General features: G+C 40.2%; 1 protein-coding gene across 1 annotated transcript in view; it reads left to right on the top strand.

Annotated features, from left to right (window-relative positions):
* Col12a1 (collagen type XII alpha 1 chain) overlaps window positions 1-20,823 on the top strand; it is a 108,023-nt gene that overhangs the window by 84,350 nt on the left and 2,850 nt on the right. The window contains exons 52-65 of the mRNA XM_041679795.1: window positions 2,188-2,337; window positions 4,434-4,511; window positions 5,960-6,046; window positions 7,730-7,783; window positions 8,277-8,372; window positions 8,789-8,842; window positions 9,456-9,509; window positions 12,157-12,210; window positions 13,546-13,617; window positions 16,771-16,806; window positions 16,907-16,973; window positions 17,917-18,105; window positions 19,046-19,114; window positions 20,332-20,502. Of these exons, the coding sequence (XP_041535729.1) occupies window positions 2,188-2,337; window positions 4,434-4,511; window positions 5,960-6,046; window positions 7,730-7,783; window positions 8,277-8,372; window positions 8,789-8,842; window positions 9,456-9,509; window positions 12,157-12,210; window positions 13,546-13,617; window positions 16,771-16,806; window positions 16,907-16,973; window positions 17,917-18,105; window positions 19,046-19,114; window positions 20,332-20,502 (1,231 nt within the window). The remainder of the gene's footprint in view (window positions 1-2,187; window positions 2,338-4,433; window positions 4,512-5,959; window positions 6,047-7,729; window positions 7,784-8,276; window positions 8,373-8,788; window positions 8,843-9,455; window positions 9,510-12,156; window positions 12,211-13,545; window positions 13,618-16,770; window positions 16,807-16,906; window positions 16,974-17,916; window positions 18,106-19,045; window positions 19,115-20,331; window positions 20,503-20,823) is intronic.

A 20,823-nucleotide genomic window follows, 5' to 3' on the forward strand; every position in this document is an offset into this window, starting at 1 on the left:
TTTATCAGCACCCCTGCTTTATGAATCTTTTCCCCATATTTACCAACTTTTAATTAGTTTAGTGCACATCAGAGTTTAACTCAGCCCATCTGTTTGAGTCTGAGTTGAGAACTAATCACCAGAGACTGGTGGGTTCTCCAGTGGCTATACACTTGGACCTTATACCTCCCCTTCTCCAAGAATCTGCTAATTGCTAACAGATCAACAGTCAGTGGTAGGGTCCTGTGTTCTTCTTCCCCACCAACAATTAACTTTTAGGGGTTCCTCACTTGTTTGGACCCACAGCCGCTATGAGTTCAGGACTGCTGTGACAATGTCCTGCTTAGAAGACGGCATCTTACAGTTCTTCTCTGTTTTCTGAATCTTACATTCTTTCTGCCTCTTTTTCTGTGGGGCTCCCTGAACCTTAAGGGAGTGGTGTAAATCTCTTATTTAGGGCTTAGCCCTCAATCATCTCCTTTTCTCAGCATCTTGTGCAGTCGTGGGTCTCTCTTTCACCTTCATTCATTTTAAGGAGAAACTTCTCCGATGAAGACCGAGAGTAGGCTTTGTCCGGAGTGGGCTGGGCCAGGCCATGTGTACCTTTCTTCTCTTCATACTCTACTGTTTTAAAGCTTTTTTTTTTTTACAGTGTTTCCTCATTCCTTTTCAACACCATTCTCTATTTTATTTTAATTTTATGTGTATGAGTGTTTGCTGTGGGTTAAACTAGGGCTCTCTGTGTGACCATGAGTTTCAAATTATCTATTGGGGCCTGAGGAACTTACTTGTAGTATACATTGAGGACAATGAATTTCTCCCCGGCCCCAAATCTACTAGTAACTAATAACTATGAATCAGAATAGGCTCTGGTCCCGTGAGTCCTCCCCATCTACGCTTGACTGGTGACAGGCACAATCTTCTTCAGGCCCAATGCAGGCAACCATAATCCTGAATTCTTGGGCCAGTGATCTACCGATGAAGAATCCATGTTGAAATGTAATTATGCATAAGATTAAAATGCAGTAAACTGAGTGAATAAATTATAGCAAAATGTGTCCTTAGGGTGTGGTCATTTATGGTTCACATGAAAGACAAGTGTATTTTGAATGATACAAATTAAAAATGGTTTTGTTTTTGAAATAACCCCTGTGGATTCTTGTTTCTGCGGTTGTTCATTTAAAGGCCCATAAAAAGTTTTAATTTTTGTTATATACTAAGTATCCTAGAAATGCTTATGGGATGTTCTTGAGTTCAGTATTAGCTGACTATCTCACAGATGTTTAAACTTTATTTTTAGTAAGCCATGAATCACTTGTATACAAAGACATGCAATTCCTATTTATCATAGATGTTATGACCCAGTGCTTTGGTGATGACTCCTTGTAAGAAAAATATTTAGTTTTAAAATAAAACTTTAGGAAAATTTCTTATTCTACCTGCTCCAGAGCAGTCAAAACTATTTCTGATATTTTTAACTTTCTGTAAACTTTTCACCGTAATCTCCAAATTCTTGCTTTGGTATTTGTGTTGAGATAGTGCAATCCATAAGCAGAGCTGTGAAGACAACAGTTACCCACAGCCATTCTCTTCCTTGCGTGTATACAAACACTTCACTAGTTTTCTGTGTCCGTAGACTTTCTAATGTCTGCCATCTCCAATAGCAGATGCAATTCAATCAGCGTGCACTTCTTTCTTCAGATGAATCTTGAGTTCTATTATTTCCAGGTTTGACTCTAGATGATGTGCTAACTCTTACTATGTCAGAGAGCTGTGAGATACATGGTTTACTTGTGAGTGGGAGGAGTGAGCAAGTCAGAACTGACATCAATGGGAGATATCTAACTAATAACTCTGAAGATCATTTGTATTAAATGAAATATATAGCAGTTTATTAATCTATTTTCAGATAATTCTTTACTGTTTACAAGCTCTTTCATCTACTACACGCTCTCTGGTTTCTCACACAGTGGGAATTTATGAAACGAAACCCATGTTCACGGGTGACAGACTTTGAAAATGCAGTGAGTGGCCAGTACCGTTTCCTAGGACATCATTTGAAACCCAGGTTCTTGGATTTTTAACCCAAGACCTTTGGCTTGGAAAGAAGTGGTTCAAGAAATAGTTAGGAAGAATGTAATATAAAGTATGCAAAAAATCAGCTTATTTTTTTTGAGAGAAATTTCATAATGGAAATTGTCTTTTTAGGTCCATATTGTAGTGACCTCAAAAAGTGTTAAGATTTATATTGACTGCTATGAAATTGTAGAAAAAGATATCAAGGAAGCTGGAAATATCACAACTGATGGCTATGAAATTCTTGGAAAACTTCTTAAAGGGGAGAAGAAGTCAGCCACAGTAAGTAACGCATTTTGGTATTTTTGATGTTTAGTGCCTTTTAGTAAATAAGATTGGTGTGGTGTTTTCTAAATCTCTCTGAATTTTATTTATTTCCCTCAGTGTGTTTTAAACTGTCAAGTTTATTAGTCAGTTTGAAGGTGCAGAAAAGTTACATTCAGAGAACTTGCTACCAAGAGAACACTATAATGTGCTTTCTTTTTCTTTCTTTCTTTCTTTTCTTTTTTTTTATTACTGCAGTCAAAATGAGGTACTCAGGCTTCAAGAGACACCATGAAATCTCTTAAAACAGGGTCACGCTGGAAAGAAACAAGGCAAATAAATGCTTACATATCCAGTGAGGTCGCAAGAGTTCATGATTTCAAAATAATTGTTAACCTGAATTTGTGCAAGTGGGACACGAAGCCTCCATGGTCATTAGCTGTTCCTGTCACCCACAGAGAGGGTTGTCTTAGAACCACTGCCATGGCAGTGCAGCCGACTGACGCCCAATCTCAAGTTTCATTGCTTTGGATTTAAAGCAAGCACACAGCCTTTATTCACACCGTGATGCAGAAATGGAGACTCAAGTCTCATACTTTCACTGTCCCAGGCTCATTAGACATCCTAAATGTCAACCAATAAACATTGTCCTAGAAGCTAACAGTTTTGGCTTCTGTTATTATTATTTTTGAATGCCATTATTTTAGCTTTCTTCTGTAGACAGGATAAGTTTTGCCTATAGTATGGGAACAATTGGTATAAATTTAATAGAATTATGATAGACCCAACATTTTGATGAATATTGGCTTTGATATTTAAATAAAAGCTATTATCAGATATTTTTGTTCCTGATCCCTCCCCTTTTGAGACCCACTGAGTTTAACCAAAATTGGCCATGTGACCATAGATTTAGAGCTGTCCTTTGGTATCTGGTGGGCTCATCAGTAACTGAAGATGATGTCTTCCCTTCTCCCAGAATTTATCAATTACTAATGGTTAATGGGGAGAAGTGGGGCCTCATGACTCCTGGCTATTCCCCAATTGGCCCATTACAAGCAACCACAGTGACAGTAAGATGGCTTCCTTGGCTGTGTAGCACTCAGAAGACAGCTTCTCATAACTCTTATCCCTGTCTTCCAGATAGGACATTCTTTCCTGGGCCATGGGGTGGGGGCATAAACGGAGCCATAGAGAACGTGGTATAAGTGTCCTGCTCAGGGCTGAGCACTCACGATCGTGTGTTCTCAGCATCTTCAGCAGCCATGTATCTCTGCCTTCACTGCAAAGAGAAGCTTCTCTGATGATGGTTGGGGATCATATTTGTCTATAAATATTTAGATGGCAGAGTAGTACCATCACAGTTGAAGAATTAAGACCTCCTCAATCAAGAGTATTTTGACTGGGTTTATAGTTGAATTCCCTCTAGAGGAGCAGGTCTCAGATCCTGACAAAGAACAGTCGGTGATGTGCTTGGCAGGTTGGTATTGTAGTTTGTGAGGTTGATGGCTGCGGGAAATGTCAATGTCTTTTCTCCTCCAATAGCGTGTACAGTACCTTCAGGCTGCAGGGAGGAAACCACCAGCAGATCTTTAAAGGAATGGCTGTGTCTAGACAGCCTTTTTCTTTCTGTGTAAACAGTTCTGTCTTAAATTCTAAAAAGAGAGATGGCATGTGCCTCACTGAAATATTCATCTGAGGGCCATAAAAACTATTAGTCGATTTTTCCGGACAAAAATTTCTAAAGCAAAGGTCATCAACTATAGAATAAGGTGAAAGTTTCCATAATATTTCTTTTCTACAAAGACACATCTTTAAAGATTGATTTAAATGTGTGTAGTATTCAAATTAATTTAAACACAGAAACTAATGTCCTTAAATTCCTCACTCAAACATTTCTTTTCAGCAAGTGAATAGAGGATGGGATCTGGGTAGACGCAGTTCCCATTACTGTCTCTTTTAGGGCCCACATTTCCTGCTTCCCCTCACCACACAGAAGCATAACAGTGTTCTCAGGAGTGTAAGCTCTAGACAGACTCTGTCTGAAGTTGGCAAGATTAAAATGTTTAGAGTGTCTTCCTGCATGCTTAGCTGATGTGGCTGTTGGTTGTTTGCAGTTCCAAATCCAGAGCTTTGACATTGTCTGCAGCCCGGTGTGGACCAGCAGAGACAGATGCTGTGATATTCCCTCTCGGGTGAGTAAGTCCTGTCCTGGCTTTATCTGTCCCCCCAAGAAGAAACCCTTATGATGCAAATGGCCTGGGACAGGAAGTAGCACTCAGCAGCTGCAGTTCTAGATTGGAGCTCAGAGATGTGCAACGTGTGTGTGCTTTTCAGCTGCTACTGCTCAGGCTAGAGCTCATGTGACCCTTTACCAAGGCGAGACATGCACAAGACCATATCTGGAAATTCTCACAGCAACAGCCAGGAAGGTTGTGCTGAGCCCAAGTGTTTGATAAACCTACTTACTGCAGACCTCCTACTGCGTGACAGCCTTTTACCGAATAAGCTATTAATTTTCTGGATTACTAAGGGTCCTTTGATGGAAGGAATACATACATACATACATATGTGTGTGCATGTGTGTGTCTGTGTTATGTATAGGTGGTACGGGTTAAAGTTCATTGTTGGTGAGATGATGCTTTGTCAGGCACAGCTGCATAAATCTACTAGGTAAATGTTACTATTAAATATTAGTGAACATTTGTTACAAGCCATCAACCCCTCAATACACTAGGGTTGTAGCAGTAAAAAGGAGTATCTGTGAAAGGCAATGAGAGAAATTAACAAGTAAATACATTGGTTCTCCCTGAATCTGGGCTTCTTAGCTGTGGGTTCAACTAAATGCAGACTGGAAATATAAAAAAGTCTGTATCTATTGAACTTATAAACATTTTTTCTCTAATGTTTTCCTAGCAGATATTACCAGCCTCACACAGACATTTTTTCTTGCCATTATTTTCTAGATAGCATAAGGTGCCAGCTATTCATAGCACTTCTGCTGTACTAAGTAATCTGGACATGGTCTGAAGTATGCAGGGGGATGTACTTAGGCTACATGCGAAGACTGCAGCATTTTCTAAGAGGGATTTTAGTATCCTTAGGACTTGGTATTCTCAGGAGGTCCTGGAACAAATACCCCCAGATACCTGTGTTATGCTGCATAGTGGGGGACCTAGGATGAAAACCAAGTCAAGGAGAAGTGAGGGGGAGTGATGGCAGGTGCCATCAACTTTTGGTGATAAGAGTGTTTAGCAGAGGTCCCAGTGAAGTGAGGAAAACACTATGTGGATGATAGAGGAAGACAAACCTTTGCTTTTTAATTTTAATTTATCTGAATTAAATGGAGTTGGTGTTTAAGATATGTAGCATTCCTATAACAGGGATTAAAGAAATTGCTTTAAATGGCCAGTTGTTCCGTTAATCTTGCGAACATTGCTTTATTATATGTGGGGTTTGCTCAAATAAAGATCAGAGGACCAGAGAAGGTTCTATGTTAGATCATTGATAAGCGATGATAACTAACAACCATTTCTTCCAGTTGGGAAACAGATTCTCATGTATGCAAATAGGGTTAGTGGATAGGATGTCACCTGTCACTCCTCACTAAATTTATCTGCAAATAATCTTTTCAACATTTCAGAGAGATGAAGCAAAATGCCCTGCTCTTCCGAATGCTTGCACATGTACACAGGACAGCGTTGGACCTCCAGGCCCTCCAGGCCCCGCAGTAAGGAGACCAAAATAGTCACTTAGAGCATTATTGTTTAGTTGGGAAATCTTTTTGGAGGGGGATCTTTGGAATGATCACCTGTTTGCTAGTACGGAGATCATGACATGCTATTTTCCCATTTGTGTTCTTGGCGATAAAATATGCTAAACTTCTAGCCATCTTTAAAATAGATTTTGAGATCTGAACTGAAGTAAATCACAAAGAAAATTTGGGAGCTGTCAAGATGAGTCAGTGGATAAATGTCCTTACTGTCAAGCCTAATGACCTGTGTTTTATTCCTGGGACGCCAAGGTGAAATAAAAGAACCAACTTCTTCAAGTTGTCCTCTGATTTCCACTCCTGTGCCATGAGTGTAATAAGAATTATTTTTTTTAGAAAGATAATTTGGTTCTAGTGCTTGGCCCATTTCTATATCTGCCCAGGGTTAATAATATTGGCACTCTTTAAGACTTTTCTCTTAAAAACATAAGCTTGGGTTTCCATTTGTAAATTCAAGAACTTGGAAAGTCTTACATTTCCTGAAAGTTTCTTACATGAATGGAATAGAGCCTTGGTTTGGAAAGCTGGTCAAGAACAACTTACTTAGAACCTAGACATATGAACTTGACATGGACACACCATGAACATGATACATGAAGACGACAACTCAAATATATGGTCATAGTCTAAGCGCTGGGAGAAAGTGCTAGAGTTCGGAATAACTGGAGTGGAGAGTCTATGACTGGATGCTGTGCAGTGGGGATGGGAGACTAGGAAAATGCAAAGTGAACCATTGAAGACTACAACTATGATAGAGAACACTGATCAATCAGGGTGTATGCCTCAGTTTAGGGTTGAGCCAACTTGAGCCGTATTGAGGAATAAAAGTGATTGCTCTAATTTCATTGACTTAAGACAACAAGTTATTGCTATGGGAGCAACTCAAAGATACCAAGAACATCAACCCTTGTTATTCTTGGGTTATAGTAAATAATTTATTTTAAGTTAGTTACAAGCAAGTTTTAACAAACAGATTCAAATGTCCCTGGAATTAGTATCATTAATTTGATACGTACTTGGCATATAACTTGGATCTTACAGATACTTTTCAGGGTTTTTTTTCCCTCCAGTTTTGAGGTACCATTTTCTGACGTCATTATTATATTTATTTTGGCTTTGCTTGTTGGCTTTGAATTCTTATTTCTTAAGTACATGCTCCGAGGTCCAGAGAGATTAGGATATTTTCCTCGATCAATAAAATTCTTTTGGTCATTTTTCTTTGAGAATATAATTCATATAATTCTCAAATGTATTTTTCTTTTTGTTCTACTGCTATAAGTAGAATAGGAAGAAACAAAAAATGTGAAAAGTTTTGAAATTCTATTCTTTTCTGTGTTTGTATGATACAAATTTATTTCTCAGCCATGTGGGGCCTCAACCAGGGCTTTTCACATGCTAGGCAAGCGATTAGTCACAGTGCTCCACACCAGCTGTAACACGAGAGTTTTACTTTATTATTTTGCATATTTTATTTTGTAAAATAAAATATTTATTTTAATAAATATTAAAAAGTCATTTTTATAACTGTAAAGGTATTAACTGTTTAGGGACTATTTTTTCCTTCTTTAAACACTATTTTTATATATCCATTTTTATTTTCCTTATGCTCACACCAAAATGTGTTCTTTTTATGTGTTTTAGGGCGGACCTGGTGCGAAAGGTCCCAGAGGTGAAAGGGGCATCAACGGGGCAGTTGTAAGTACATTTTAATACTCCAAATATTCATCAGTTAGTTGAAGTGTGCTTGTTTAAGTTTCTGTGAAGGAGGTATTTGACCTCAGTTTAGTGTGCCCCAAGGTATATCACTATCCTTGGTTTCAGAAATAGTGAGCAATTATTAAAGATTAAATCTAACGAAATATAAACTTTGAGCTCTTGGGAATCTATGAATGCACTCTGCATTATATAATGATTTTCACTTTAAAAAGTCTACTTTTAATAGGACTTTTATTGAAATCTAAGTGTTCTTGTGAATTCAGCGCACATTCTGTTTTTTAAATGTGTAGTAAAGGGAATGAATGAATGGCATCAACACAGTTTTCTACAAGTATGCATTTCCAAAATGTTTATGAAGACTAAGTGGTGGTGATGCTTTCAGGTTATGAAGAAACGTCTAAATGTTCCTACTGGAGGGTATTACATCACTGCCCCGCCCTCCAACCCCCTCTCTTTTCCTCATATATTTTAGGGGCCTCCAGGTCCCCGTGGAGATACAGGTCCCCCAGGCCCTCAGGGTCCTCCAGGCCCCCAGGGACCCAATGGACTCTCCATCCCAGGAGAACAGGTAGGCATAAAGGCTTTCTGTAGTAAATGAAAATTATTTTAGATATGTAAATGGAATATGCAATAAATAACTGCAGAAAAATTTGTTCTACTTATTTGATCTCTCAAAAATTTTCTAAATTTAATGCACATATCACTTTTATTAGATATATAATCATGTAATTATATAATAGTATCTTATAATGCAAAGTAGAAAGTACAGAATGGCATTTACTGGAGAAAGTGATTGACTAATAATAATAATAATAATAATAATAATAACTGGTTTATTCATCTCCCTGAAAACAGACCTATGTGCTCGTCTCTGAACCTTTGCACTGGAATAATAAATTGATAAAAGTCCATAAGTGACTCATTTCTTCCTTTAAACTTAATCTCCATAATTTCTGAGAACCATCTTCTCACTGCCCACTCTAGGGTCGCCAGGGAATGAAAGGTGACGCAGGAGAGCCAGGGCTTCCCGGCCGGACTGTGAGTTCTCATGGACTATTTGAAAGCTGTCTTTGAGTGTTGCGAATGCTTGTTTTCTAGAGAGAGAGAGACAGACAGACAGACAGACAGACAGAGACAGAGATAGACAGACAGACACAGAGAGCTGCTGTAGAGTTTGGTGGGTGAGGTGGAAATGGGAGGAGTTGGAGGGAGAGAAAAACATGATCAGAATATATTATATGAAAAAGGAATTTTAATTACAAAAGGTGAATAAGTGAAGTAGTGAAGCGTAAGGCTGCACGTGTGCTTCACTGAACCTGCACTTCTCTGTTCTTAGAGCTCAAGGGTATAGTGTTTAATTCAGATTCTGCCTTGCTGACTGATGTCTGTATGCCTGGTGCTGTGTTTGGCTATGATCTTCTGTTTCTTTTCAGAGGCCCCCCCCCCAACTATGTCTTCCTTTCTCTCTCTCTCTCTCTCTCTCTCTCTCTCTCTCTCTCTCCCTCTCCCTCCCTCCCTCCCTCCTTTCCTTCCTTCCTTCTTTCCTTCCTTTCTCCTTATTTTTTTTTAACATTTTTGGAGGATGTTAATCATCACTTTCTACACATGCAGTATTTCATTGTGCACTAATTGCTTGTTCCCCTTTGTGCAGGGAACCCCAGGATTACCTGGCCCACCAGGACCAATGGGACCACCAGGAGACAGAGTAAGTTTTGGGCCACACATCTGCATCAATTACAGAATCCCCACAGTCCTATTTGCACTGCTGGAGATGTGGAATTCACATATTTTGTGGAAGGCTTCAAACTGGTATCAGTATCCAGCATCAGAACCACCATGAGTTCCCTTGAACAAATTGATGAAATTTTAATTTTGAGAATTTTTAAGTTGTATTAGATTCAGAGCACAGTAAATCATTTTTAACTGATTAAAGAAACTTAGGAATTGTTTTAGTTTTTTAAATTAAAACCTTTATCATGAGATAGATTTTATATAAGTTGGAGAGTAGCCTTAGCTTTCATAGCATTGTTTTTGAAGTCCTGAGGAACTCTACACCTTTAGAAGACAAGTGTCCCTACTGAGATCGACACGGTACAGAGAGCTGGTATTCAGTAGGGACTTTATTTGCAGCAACATTCCAATTTGCTCTTGACTCAAGGTAATAACAAGGTAGGAAAGCCATTCCGTTCTGGGACAGGCTAATTGGTAACCTTGTGAACATGACATTTATGCCTCATTCACCAATGCTATGGGAACATTTGTTTCAAGAAGAGACCAAAATTGCTTTAGTAAGAGGAATTTAGAGATTTAAATTCCTCAAAGCCCACAAATCTTGCAACTTTTCATCATTTTATGGTTTCAACAACAGCGTGAGGGCTGTCTGCACTCTATCAGTCAGGCTAAACTGCTACTATCAGCCTCTCTGGAAGGGTTAGTGCTATACCCGCTGTCAGTAAGCACGTGATTTGCTAACCTTAATATCTGTGAGTAATTCTGGCGAGGATGTATCACTCTGGGAGCAATGGTTCACCAAGACATCTCTGTCCTCCAGAGTGCTGTTTCTAGAAAGACTGAGGGAACCTGTGCTTTTTGTCTCTGAAACTGTAATCCGGGTCCAACATTCTGGTCTGGGATGAAAATGAAGAAAGATTTCAAGAACTCATTCCCCCCTTCTTCCACAGCTCCGTCTCCCTACCTATTTCTCAGTACCGCCTCTGAGGCTAAAGACAGGTGCACAGAGGGAGAAGGCCACAAACAATTTCAGACATCCAGAGAGACTGGGTAGGGGGATCTTGGCCAACAAAATAAGAAAGGAACAGGCTTAGATATGGAAGCAGGAGACTGAAGCCAAGGATTAAGGGTCTGCAGGAATAGCAGGGCATGTGACAAAGGGGAAACAACAGAAGAACTCCAGGCACTTGTATCTGGTATACATATTTATATAAAATGATTGCTAGTCTCTTCAACACTGTCACATGGGTGAGCATAACAGCTGCAGGCCTGCAACAAGAAATGAAACTAGAAGTTGAAGCATGGCGGTCTGCAGGTGGCTCAAGATAGCCCCTTTAAGGACTATCAGACTAAATCACCTCTCCTCAATTTAGATATGTTCCTTCAAAGTCCCAAGCACGACTAGATTGTTGAAAACATCATACTCACTAAAGAATGAGAAAGAGCATACTAGGTAGCAGTTGGCTATGTTTATATGGAATAAATGTCATTCCGACCATCTCAGCAAAGCTACTGGAACATTTTTGTTTCTTAAGTGGCTCTCAGAGATAATGTTGGTTTTGTATCAGATAGACTCAGAATCTGGTTTGTGTTAAGCTGGCCTTGCTCCTTCAGAGAGCAGTCTGAAAGTTTATCCCTTTGAGTTTCTGAAAATATATGTTTTCTGGATATGAAGTATTTCAAAAATTCCCTTAAATAAAATCCTTTAAGTTTCTGCTATTGTGAAGTCAGTAGACTAAGAAATATGGATGCTGAATAATTATGGACAAAATAATTATTCTTTCATGCTCGATTTTTCAAAGCCAGACTGGCCCAGAACTCACAGCCGCCCTTCTGTCTCAGCTTCCTAAATGCTGGAATTACAGGCATGGAGCCACCATGCCTGGTCCTGATCATTCTTACTCTCTGCAGAAAATGGGAGAAAAATCATTTCTGACGGAGGAATGCAGCAAACATAAACAGAAGGCTGACTCAGAAGTCCTCGGCTGGGGTTCAGAGATCTGTACTTGGGAATGAAAGCAGACTAGGTAGCAGGGTGACTCACTCTGGGCAGAGGTCATTTGGCACCATACAGAGAGAAGGAGCTCATCAGCCGGGACACGGGAGCCAAAGGGCAGCCCTGCAGGGAGGTGCACCCTGCCCTTTCCTTGATGCTCACGCTGACACTGCTTGGCTCTGTGGAAGAAGGGAGAAAGTTTAACGCTGGTTGTGAGAATGGAAAACTTCCTTTCCTCTTAGGGTGTAGGGCAGTTAATACAGTTTTTCCCTCTCAGAGAGCAACTGCTTAGTAGACAGAGTCAATCTCTCTTCACCTTTCTTTACAGTCTTACAGAAGTAAAAGCCAGAATCTGCCTTATTTAACAAAGATTAGTTTGGCATTTAAAATGGTTTTGTGTGTAACTACACAAATTAATGAGCATAAGAACTAATTGCTCTGTAACAGTGTAATGTAAGTTGAAATGAGTTGTTTTGAAATGGTCTTTGTGTTGAAAGCTTATCTACCAAACACCAAACTGTACTCAGTCCTTCGTATTTCCCATTCACTCTTAATGATCTATTCAGCTTCCTTTCACTTGTTTATTTTCTTCCTAATCTGTAATTGTGATTTCATTCTTACCTAGGGTTTCACTGGAAAGGATGGTGCCATGGGACCGAGAGGCCCGCCTGGGCCACCGGTAAGAGCCGAGTGGGTTACAGGGTCTTCACCTGGTCCCCAGTCTTCTTTGCCTTTGTTCTAATTTTGCTAGTGAGAAAACATGGTTTGAGTTACCCTCTGTCTGTGCTCTGGAGTATATTGTTACATGAGCTATTTGGCTTTGTTTTTTTTTTTAATAAATCAAAATGTGCTAGAGAAAGCAGATATGTCAAAATACAGATGCTTAATTAAGTTATGTTTTAGAAAAATCTCAGACTGACTTGGCCACTAGCTAGTTAGTCTCGTGATTTTCCTCCGTGTTGAGTGGTTATGTTCAGGACCTCAATGGTTACCTCGTGATTCTGAAGCTTGTGACGTTTAAATGTTAAGGACATTATTAATGAGTAACCATCAGTCATTCTGGGGAAGTAGGTTTTATCTACAACTTAAAGGGTCTTCTTATTATTTATGGAGAAGATACTGAAGATAAGAGATTCTGAAGCTTCTTAGAGGAGCACTGCCCATAGGTGAGGTCACAGTGGGATGGAGACAGTGGCTGTGCCCCTGTCTGTGTGGCAGGATTTGGAGATTCTGGAACATATGTTTAAGTGATTTTATTATTTATCTTTAATACATATGTTTTCAGGTTTAAATATTAAATCTAAGTGTTTACTGTAGAGTTCAATTTTTTTTGCATAAATTGACAGAGAACTATTTAAAAAATCTTATAATTCCATTTAATGGAAATGGTAGGCTTTAGAACAAGATGTATTAGATATTATATTATAAATAGTCCAGTAGATATATGGCGGAAATGCCTGAAAGTTGACTTAAAAGCAACAGGGAGAAATTCTTGTGGTTTTTCTGGGTTGAAGAGTGCTGATAGGCTAGAGAGACTTGGAGCCTGGGGAATGTCCCTGTGGAAGAAGTGATTTCTAGACTCCTCTGCGAACATCAGAAGTGCGGCCAAACCATGATAAACCCAGCCACCTTTTTAATCCCTCTCTGGCCAAAGTTTCCATCCCTGATTTTTGGAGCTTTTATTTTTATTTTTTTGTTTCAGAAATAAGCTAAAAATTTAGGAGTTTCCTTCTGTAGATATGCACTGTAGCAAATTATTGGGGTTGTAGTCCAAAGATTGTGAAGCTGGTTATATGTGTGCATGTATTTTTTCATTGAATTCAAGATACAGTGCAGACCAAAATGCCAAGACTTACCCCCCTTTATGTTACCTCAAAATGTGATTGTCCTTTTCCTTACCGTGTAATGATAGTCTGCTTCTTTCACAGTTTTTAAACCTGGCTGCAGTTCTTTAGTTACTGTGAATAGGATTTTTCCTCATCCTAACATTGCCTTTCTTGGTCTGTGATTGTAGGGAACCCCTGGTTCTCCAGGAGCCACAGGGCCAAGTGGAAAACCAGGGAAACCTGGAGACCATGGTAGACCAGTAAGTAGATGCCTTGCGTGTTTACTGACTTCTGTTCTCTTGTGGATACAGATAATGAGAACTCCAAGGCTTGGGCATATTTAGGTTATCTCAGTCATAAATGTGTTTGGAGCCTTGCTGAAACAAGGATAAACCCATGGATTTGACTTGGGAATAGTTCTAAAGATATTTTTCCCCCTGCTGGGTTGCTATAATTTCCTGGGATGAAAATTGTGGTCATTGGGTTTCTTTAAAAGGAGGAAGGGAGTATGAGCCAAGACACATATTTCTGTACTGCATAAACACTCAGAGCTTCAGAGCTGGGTCAGCAAAATCATTCTTTTTATTTATAAGTGGTATGCTGTTTAAGGCATAAAGCTGCATGATTGGAGTGCAGGGCTCCTACTTCCTTAGTTTACGAATGTTAACCCTTTGGCAGACAACACTGCTCAGCTGCACCATTTGTTTCTTGCTCCGTAGCTGAGGATGCTGAAGCAACAGACCAGTGTTAGAAGTGTTTACTGGGACCTAAGGAGATGGCTTAGTGGGTAAAAATGCCAGCTATACAAACATGAGGGTCTAAGTTTGAATCTCCAGAACATTTCTAAAAAACTGGACATGTATTAGGGAGGAAGAAATGGAAGAATCCCTGGAAGGGCTCAGGCTAGGTATCTGACATCCACAGTGGAAAAACAGCAAAGAGACTTTGTCTCAAATAACATGGAAGTTGAGGATGAACACCCAAGACTGTCCGCAGATCTCTACATGTATGCCATGGCATGGCACACATGCACCGATATATGTATATTCAAATGCCCTCACCACACATGTGCGTGTGCAAACAAAATTATGTGCTAGACTGAGGGGATAGCTCAGTTGGTGTAGTGCTTGTCTACCATGTGCAAGGCCATGGGTTCAACAGTTAGCACAAACAAATAAATAAGAAGCTAAGCTTATTTTACTTTTTCTAATGTGGTCCTTCCTCAGTTTATATCTGATTTAGCTCTCTCTCACTCTTATGTTTAGTTAGAAATAAGAATTGCAATATCATTATACTGTTGTAATAAGAGCGGCAGGGCTGCGTCCCCAGCACCCCGGCCGCCTGCTAGCTTATGCCCGAAATAACAACACACAAACTGTATTCATTTAAACACTGCTTGGCCCATTTCTATCTAGCCTCTTCTAGGCTACCTCTCGCACCTGGACTAGCCCATTTCTTATAATCTGTGTAGCCCACGAGGTGGCTTATCAGGGAGATTCTAGCCTACGTCGATCCTGGGTCGGAGCTTCATCGCGTGCGCCTCAGAGAGCAGAGCTCTCGCTTCCGCCCAGGAGAGGGGAGCATGGCGTCTCTCTGAGGTGTCTGCTCCCGAGAGGAGAGCTGTCGAGTCTGAGCTCACTTCCTCTTCCTCCCAACATTCTGTTCTGTTTACTCCTCCCACCTATGTTTTAACCTATGAGGGCCAAGCAGTTTCTTTATTGCTTAACCAATGAAATCAACAGATTGATATATGACACTCCCACATCATTATACCTATCATGTGCTTTCAAATTAGTACCTTCCCATTGAATTTGAAGTTTCTAAAATTTCCACAAGTATTTGCAATAACCATTAGACTTCATACCCTTCATGCTTAATTTTGCATTAGCACGAGGCAAGGGTATTGTTAATCTAGCAAGCAGAGGCTCAAAAATTTCTATTGCTTTTACTGGAGATGGATTTTCCAGTAACTGGTAGTAAGAATGCTTCTACAAGATCATGGACGAGGGGACAGGGAAAATATTCCCATGAACTCCTAACGATATGATTGTCTAAACAGGACTGAATAATGACAATACTAGTTGTCATGCCAACATGTATGGGGGAGATACCACAAGGCCTCACCCCTAGATGAAGAACTGAAGGCAGTTAATGGCTACTGGGAGAAGGAAACTTAATTTCCTTTAGACATGAGACCCAGATAGGTTACCAACCCCAAATGGTCATTCCTAAACATATGCACACAGGAGAAATACTAAATTCCCTTAGTAGGGTGTCTGTGTGTGAGTATGTGTGTGCAAAACAGTAAGAATTGAGGGGGGCGTATGTGAGAGGACTTAGTGGGGAGCTGGAAGGGTAGTTGTGACATACATATGGTACTTGTGAATCTATTTCTCGAAAAATTTAAATAGTCAATTTGGAGTAGGAATAAAATAAAAAAGTAAGTCAGAAGCTTTTCAAAAGAGCAAGAAATAAAAAGAAATAACTGCAGTTTGCACAAAATTCCATATTCAATATTAATATTTCCACCAGAACATAATTCTCTTGGCAATAAGAAAGCCATGCACAAGTTTTTCTTAGAATGATTCTAAGTCAGTATGTATTTATTTGGAACTCATGTGAAGTGAGACAATCTAATTTTGCTTTAAAAATACCATTCTTGCATCTGTATCGAGAATAGACTATTAGGAACAAAAAACAGGAAGTAGGGAGGGCAGTTAAGAGGATATTGGGATAGTTACACTTGGCCTTGATTTGAACTACAATGGTTTCCATAGAAACAGTCTAAGTTGTTTTGGCTGGAATAGTATCCCAACATCAGATTTGTTAACGACTTGGATGTTCCTCCTGTAATGGCAGTTGGCAGTTTGAAAAGATGCTACCGAAAGATAGGAAGTTCCTGCCCTCAAAGGCTCTCTCCTGGACAGGGAGGGGCTTCTGAATGAGCATGATAAAGATAATGTGGTTGTTTGGATGTGAGACATTAAGTAAGAAAAACACTTTTTTTTTTCTATTCAATTCACAAAGATTAGCTGGAGGAAGAATTAGCTAGATTAATTAGATTTTGCTGGCTTATCAGATGATGGGCTCTGGCCTCTCTCTTGTCATTTCTGTCTATGCATCATTTTAGACCAGTGGCTCTCAGCCTTCCTAGTGCTGCTGTGAGCCTTTAATACAGTTCCTCACGCTGTGGTGGCCCCCAATCATAAAATTAGTTTCATTGCTACTTCACAACTATAATTTTGCTACTGTTATGATTGTAATATAGATATCTGTGCTGGCTGACATTTTTTAGGTGACCCCCGTAAAAGGGTCATTTGACTCCCCAAGGAGTCATCATGACCCACAGGTTGAGAACTGCTCTTTTAGCCCCTATCTTCCTGTTTCTAAAGTGTGACATTCCTGTGTTTTAGGGCCAATCTGGGTTAAAAGGAGAAAAAGGTGACAGGGTATGTATTTCTTAAAATTTGACTTAATTTTGTTTCAAGAGTTAAATATTGACATCCAAAATTATAGAAATAATATTTTTTTTTAAATTTAATTACCCAGGGAGACATTGCTTCCCAGAACATGATGAGAGCAGTTGCAAGACAAGTCTGTGAACAACTAATAAGTGGTAATTTATTGTTTACCATCTGAGTCTGTGAACTTTAGTGAGTGGTGATTCATTGTTTACCATCGGAGTCTGTGAACAACTAATAAGTAGTAATTCATTGCTTACCATTTGAATGACTTTTAAAGTAATTCTAGGAATCCTACAGGACTTGAGTCATAGAGTTGATCAGAGAAATTCCCAATTCAGACAGCGCCTTGCCTGAAGATGGATTGTGGGCTAGACTTGAACTCAGGGCTCTCTCTCTGAAAATGGAGAGCAGGCCAGTCTTGAACCCAGGGCTCTTTCTCTGAAGATGGAGTGCAGGCAACCTTGAACTCAGAGCTCTCTCTCTCTCTGAAGATGGAGTACAGGCCAACTCAGGGCTCTTTCTCTGAAGTTTAGTCAGTGTTTCTCACTGCACGATCCTAAGGAACACATCCCCTCAAATTGTTTAATTTGCTTGTTAGAAATGAGAGTTCCTCGACCATGTTCTAAACCCAGTGAATTACTGTGCTTGGAAATGAGGCCCAGAAATAATATATTTTTCAGTGTACACTTACGAAAGTTCTCGTTTGTGCTAAAATCTGGGTGGCATTGCCTTAGGTACCTAGAAAAATGACACACTGTCCTAATTTCAAAAGGGCTCACTTTTGAGTGACATCATTCAGCACACTGGAAGGTAGTGTATTTCAGAGCCACCCCCCCCCACTTTGGTAATTCTTATATTTACACCAATGCTCATGGCTTGAGTTGAGCATTTTTGGGAAATGACCTTTTATCAAAGGTCATTTTGTACTGGGTGGCTGATGTATCTTATTATTTTTTATTGTTTGTACTAATTAGAACACTTCCTAGAGAGAAGGAAGGAAGAAGGTAGATATCTTTAGATGCCAAGAGAAAGCAACTACCCAGTCTTGCACTTCCCTTCCTGGGTTTCTTTCTAACAAGTCTTTCTATTTTACAGGCCAGATGAGCAGATTCAATCAGATGCTGAATCAGATTCCAAATGATTACCACTCAAATCGTAACCAGCCTGGCCCACCAGGGCCCCCAGGGCCCCCTGGTGATGCTGGAGCCAGAGGAGAACCTGGGCCTGGTGGGCGACCAGGATTCCCTGGCACACCGGGGATGCAGGGACCCCCTGGTGAACGAGGTGGGTCTTTCTGACTTTACCCAGAGATAAAGGAAGAGCTTGCATGCGCTAGAATTGGGGCAGGTTGAAAGTGTTGGGAGAACAGAATTTGGCGAGCCACTTCGGTGCTATTTGGACAGTCCAGAGGAGCTGCCTGGGAGCCACCTTTGTCTGTGGTAATTTGCAGTTCACAGGTGTGCATCCTGGTGATAGGGGTGCGAGAAAACAGACGCTGCTTTCAGCGGATCTCAGTAGAGACGTTTCTATCCATTGAGCTTTCTGTGGCATTCGTGGGAAGCAGGGTCTTGGCATGTGGAATCAGGCCTCACATTTGACCGAGTGTTGCGACTGTGGCCAGAACTGAGAAGCCACCCAGGACATCTGAGCAGCCCAATGATCTTAGGTCCAAATTTTTTCTATTCCTTCATTCAAGGCCTGGCACTGGTTCTAGGATATTTGTTTGACTTTAATTTCATGGTAGATAAATGAAATTGAAAGTGGGGGGAGGTAAGAAAAATGGGATTTTTCTGCTTCCAGATGTTTCAGGTCAGTGAATGCCAGTTTAAGAGTTATGTAACCCTGCTATCTGATGGTGTTAATGCTGTGCACACACAGTTCCTAAAGTCTACCTGAAGGGCCTTCTCTAAGACCTCTGCTTTTAATTACTATTTGACAATAGGCATATTTGTATCCTTCAAATAATTCCCCTCTGACTTTCAGCCAGATTTGTTTCTTGGCCATGAACCTGGAATTACACAAATGTCTAGAAAGAATTTGGCTTCAGGAGTGAACTTCTGGGAAAAATTAGGTTCTGTTTTCACTAAGGAAATGAGTTACTTGAATTATTATTATTTAAGATGAAAAATCATGTTTCCAGATAAAAATTTCCCATGCTTTTCTTCTCTCTCTCTCTCTCTCTCTCTCTCTCTCTCTCTCTCTCTCTCTCTCTCTCTCTCTGTAGGTTTGCCTGGAGAGAAAGGTGAAAGGGGTATCGGGTCTCCAGGATCCCGCGGGCCGCCTGGACCACCAGGTAGGTTTGTTAAGACATCAGATTGGAAAAGTCTATAAAGCATGAGAGGCAACTTCATAGCATCAGTTTTACACCAATATGGCAGGCTCTGAGTGCACAGTCCAGTTGGGTTGTTCTCTTTGTTAAAGAGAATGCTCCATTGGGTTTGCTCACAGCTTCTGTATATGAAGGTGGGATGGTCGCTGACTTAAAGAAGGAAGGATTACTTTCATTTGGTAGGGACTTTCTGTGCGGTGTTTTGTATTGTTGTTGCTTTGATTTTGTTTGCTTTATACCCTCTAAATGCTATTTTTCCAGTATGCTTCAATATGGAGTTATGAGAGTGAGAAAAATGAAAGACTTGACACAAACTTTCCTTTACAGTGTTTCCCCAGCGTGTTCCAAGGAAGCAATAGCTGTCCAGTTGACTTATGCATTGTTTTCACTAGGTTGAAAAGGATTTTTTTTTCTAATTTAAAGATTAAAAAAATCCTCTGTCTGCCTGTCTAAATATCTGTATCTGTCTGTCTGCTTGTCTGTCTAGTTATCTTCCTGTCTGTCGGTCTAAATGTCTATTTACCATCTATTTATTTGTGTGTGTGCACGTGTGTTTATTCCATGATGACGTGAGGATGTCAGAGGACAACTTGGAGACGGTGGTTCTCTTCTTCCACCATAGAAGTCCTGGGGATTGAACACTGGTTTTTAGGCTTGGTAGCAAGTACTTTTACTCACCAAAGCCATCTTGCTCCACATTTTTCTTCTCTTTATGTGGTTGCTGGATCTTTGCACCCAGGGTCAACCTTATGATTAAGTCTTTATATTTACATTAATCATGACTAAGTGCTCCTTTATTCAGAAAGAATGTTACTTGTGTCATATAAACTGGAGGTGTGGGCCACATACTCACCTACCTGCCTGATGCAACCGTTCCAGGCATCCTTGTCCCCATATGAATAGGAGCAAACAAGAGAGTTCACAAATAATTTTAGCTTGTCTTACTTCTTGCTACATCAGTCTTCCTTAAATTAAATTGCTACAGAGGTGGTTTGCTGGCATTAATTCATCACAAGGAAGTTCTTTGGTTCTTACGAGGAATTTCTTATGGAATTACTTTCTTATGCCCTGGTGAATGACAGTGTAACCTCAAGTTAAGGGAGATGTCACTTGAGTATTGGAGCCTGCCTCAGGTGTTTTTTGACAAGAGGGGAAATGTATTTGTTTTAACTTCACACTAGGTCCACAAGGAGAATCCAGAACGGGTCCACCAGGGTCTACAGGCTCAAGAGGCCCTCCTGGTCCCCCTGGCCGTCCAGGAAACTCAGGTATCCGAGGACCCCCAGGTCCTCCTGGGTATTGTGATTCATCGCAGTGTGCCAGCATCCCATACAATGGGCAAGGCTATCCAGGTATGTGGTTGTCAACCTAAGGATCTCAAGTCCTCACAAGTAAGGAGCCCTAGAATGGAAGGAAGGTAGAGTTAAGGATTTTGTGGAGATGCCAAAGCTTTTTGCAGTTCTGTGTTTTGGATGTTGCTGCCTTCTAAAGCACAGAACACCTTTCACTATTAGGGTTTAAGTGATCCTTTCCTTTCACTATTAGGGTTTAAGTAACACTTTCCTTTCACTATTAGGGTTTAAGTAACCCTTTCCCTTGCTGCATTTCTGGATCTACCACATCATAAACCTCTCTGCAACTCTCCTGGGAGGTAAATGAATGCTACCAATTCA

Source organism: Microtus oregoni, unplaced genomic scaffold (assembly GCF_018167655.1).
Source record: "Microtus oregoni isolate MIOR12 unplaced genomic scaffold, Mior012 000032F_ref0000030, whole genome shotgun sequence".
Taxonomy (NCBI): Eukaryota; Metazoa; Chordata; class Mammalia; order Rodentia; family Cricetidae; genus Microtus; species Microtus oregoni.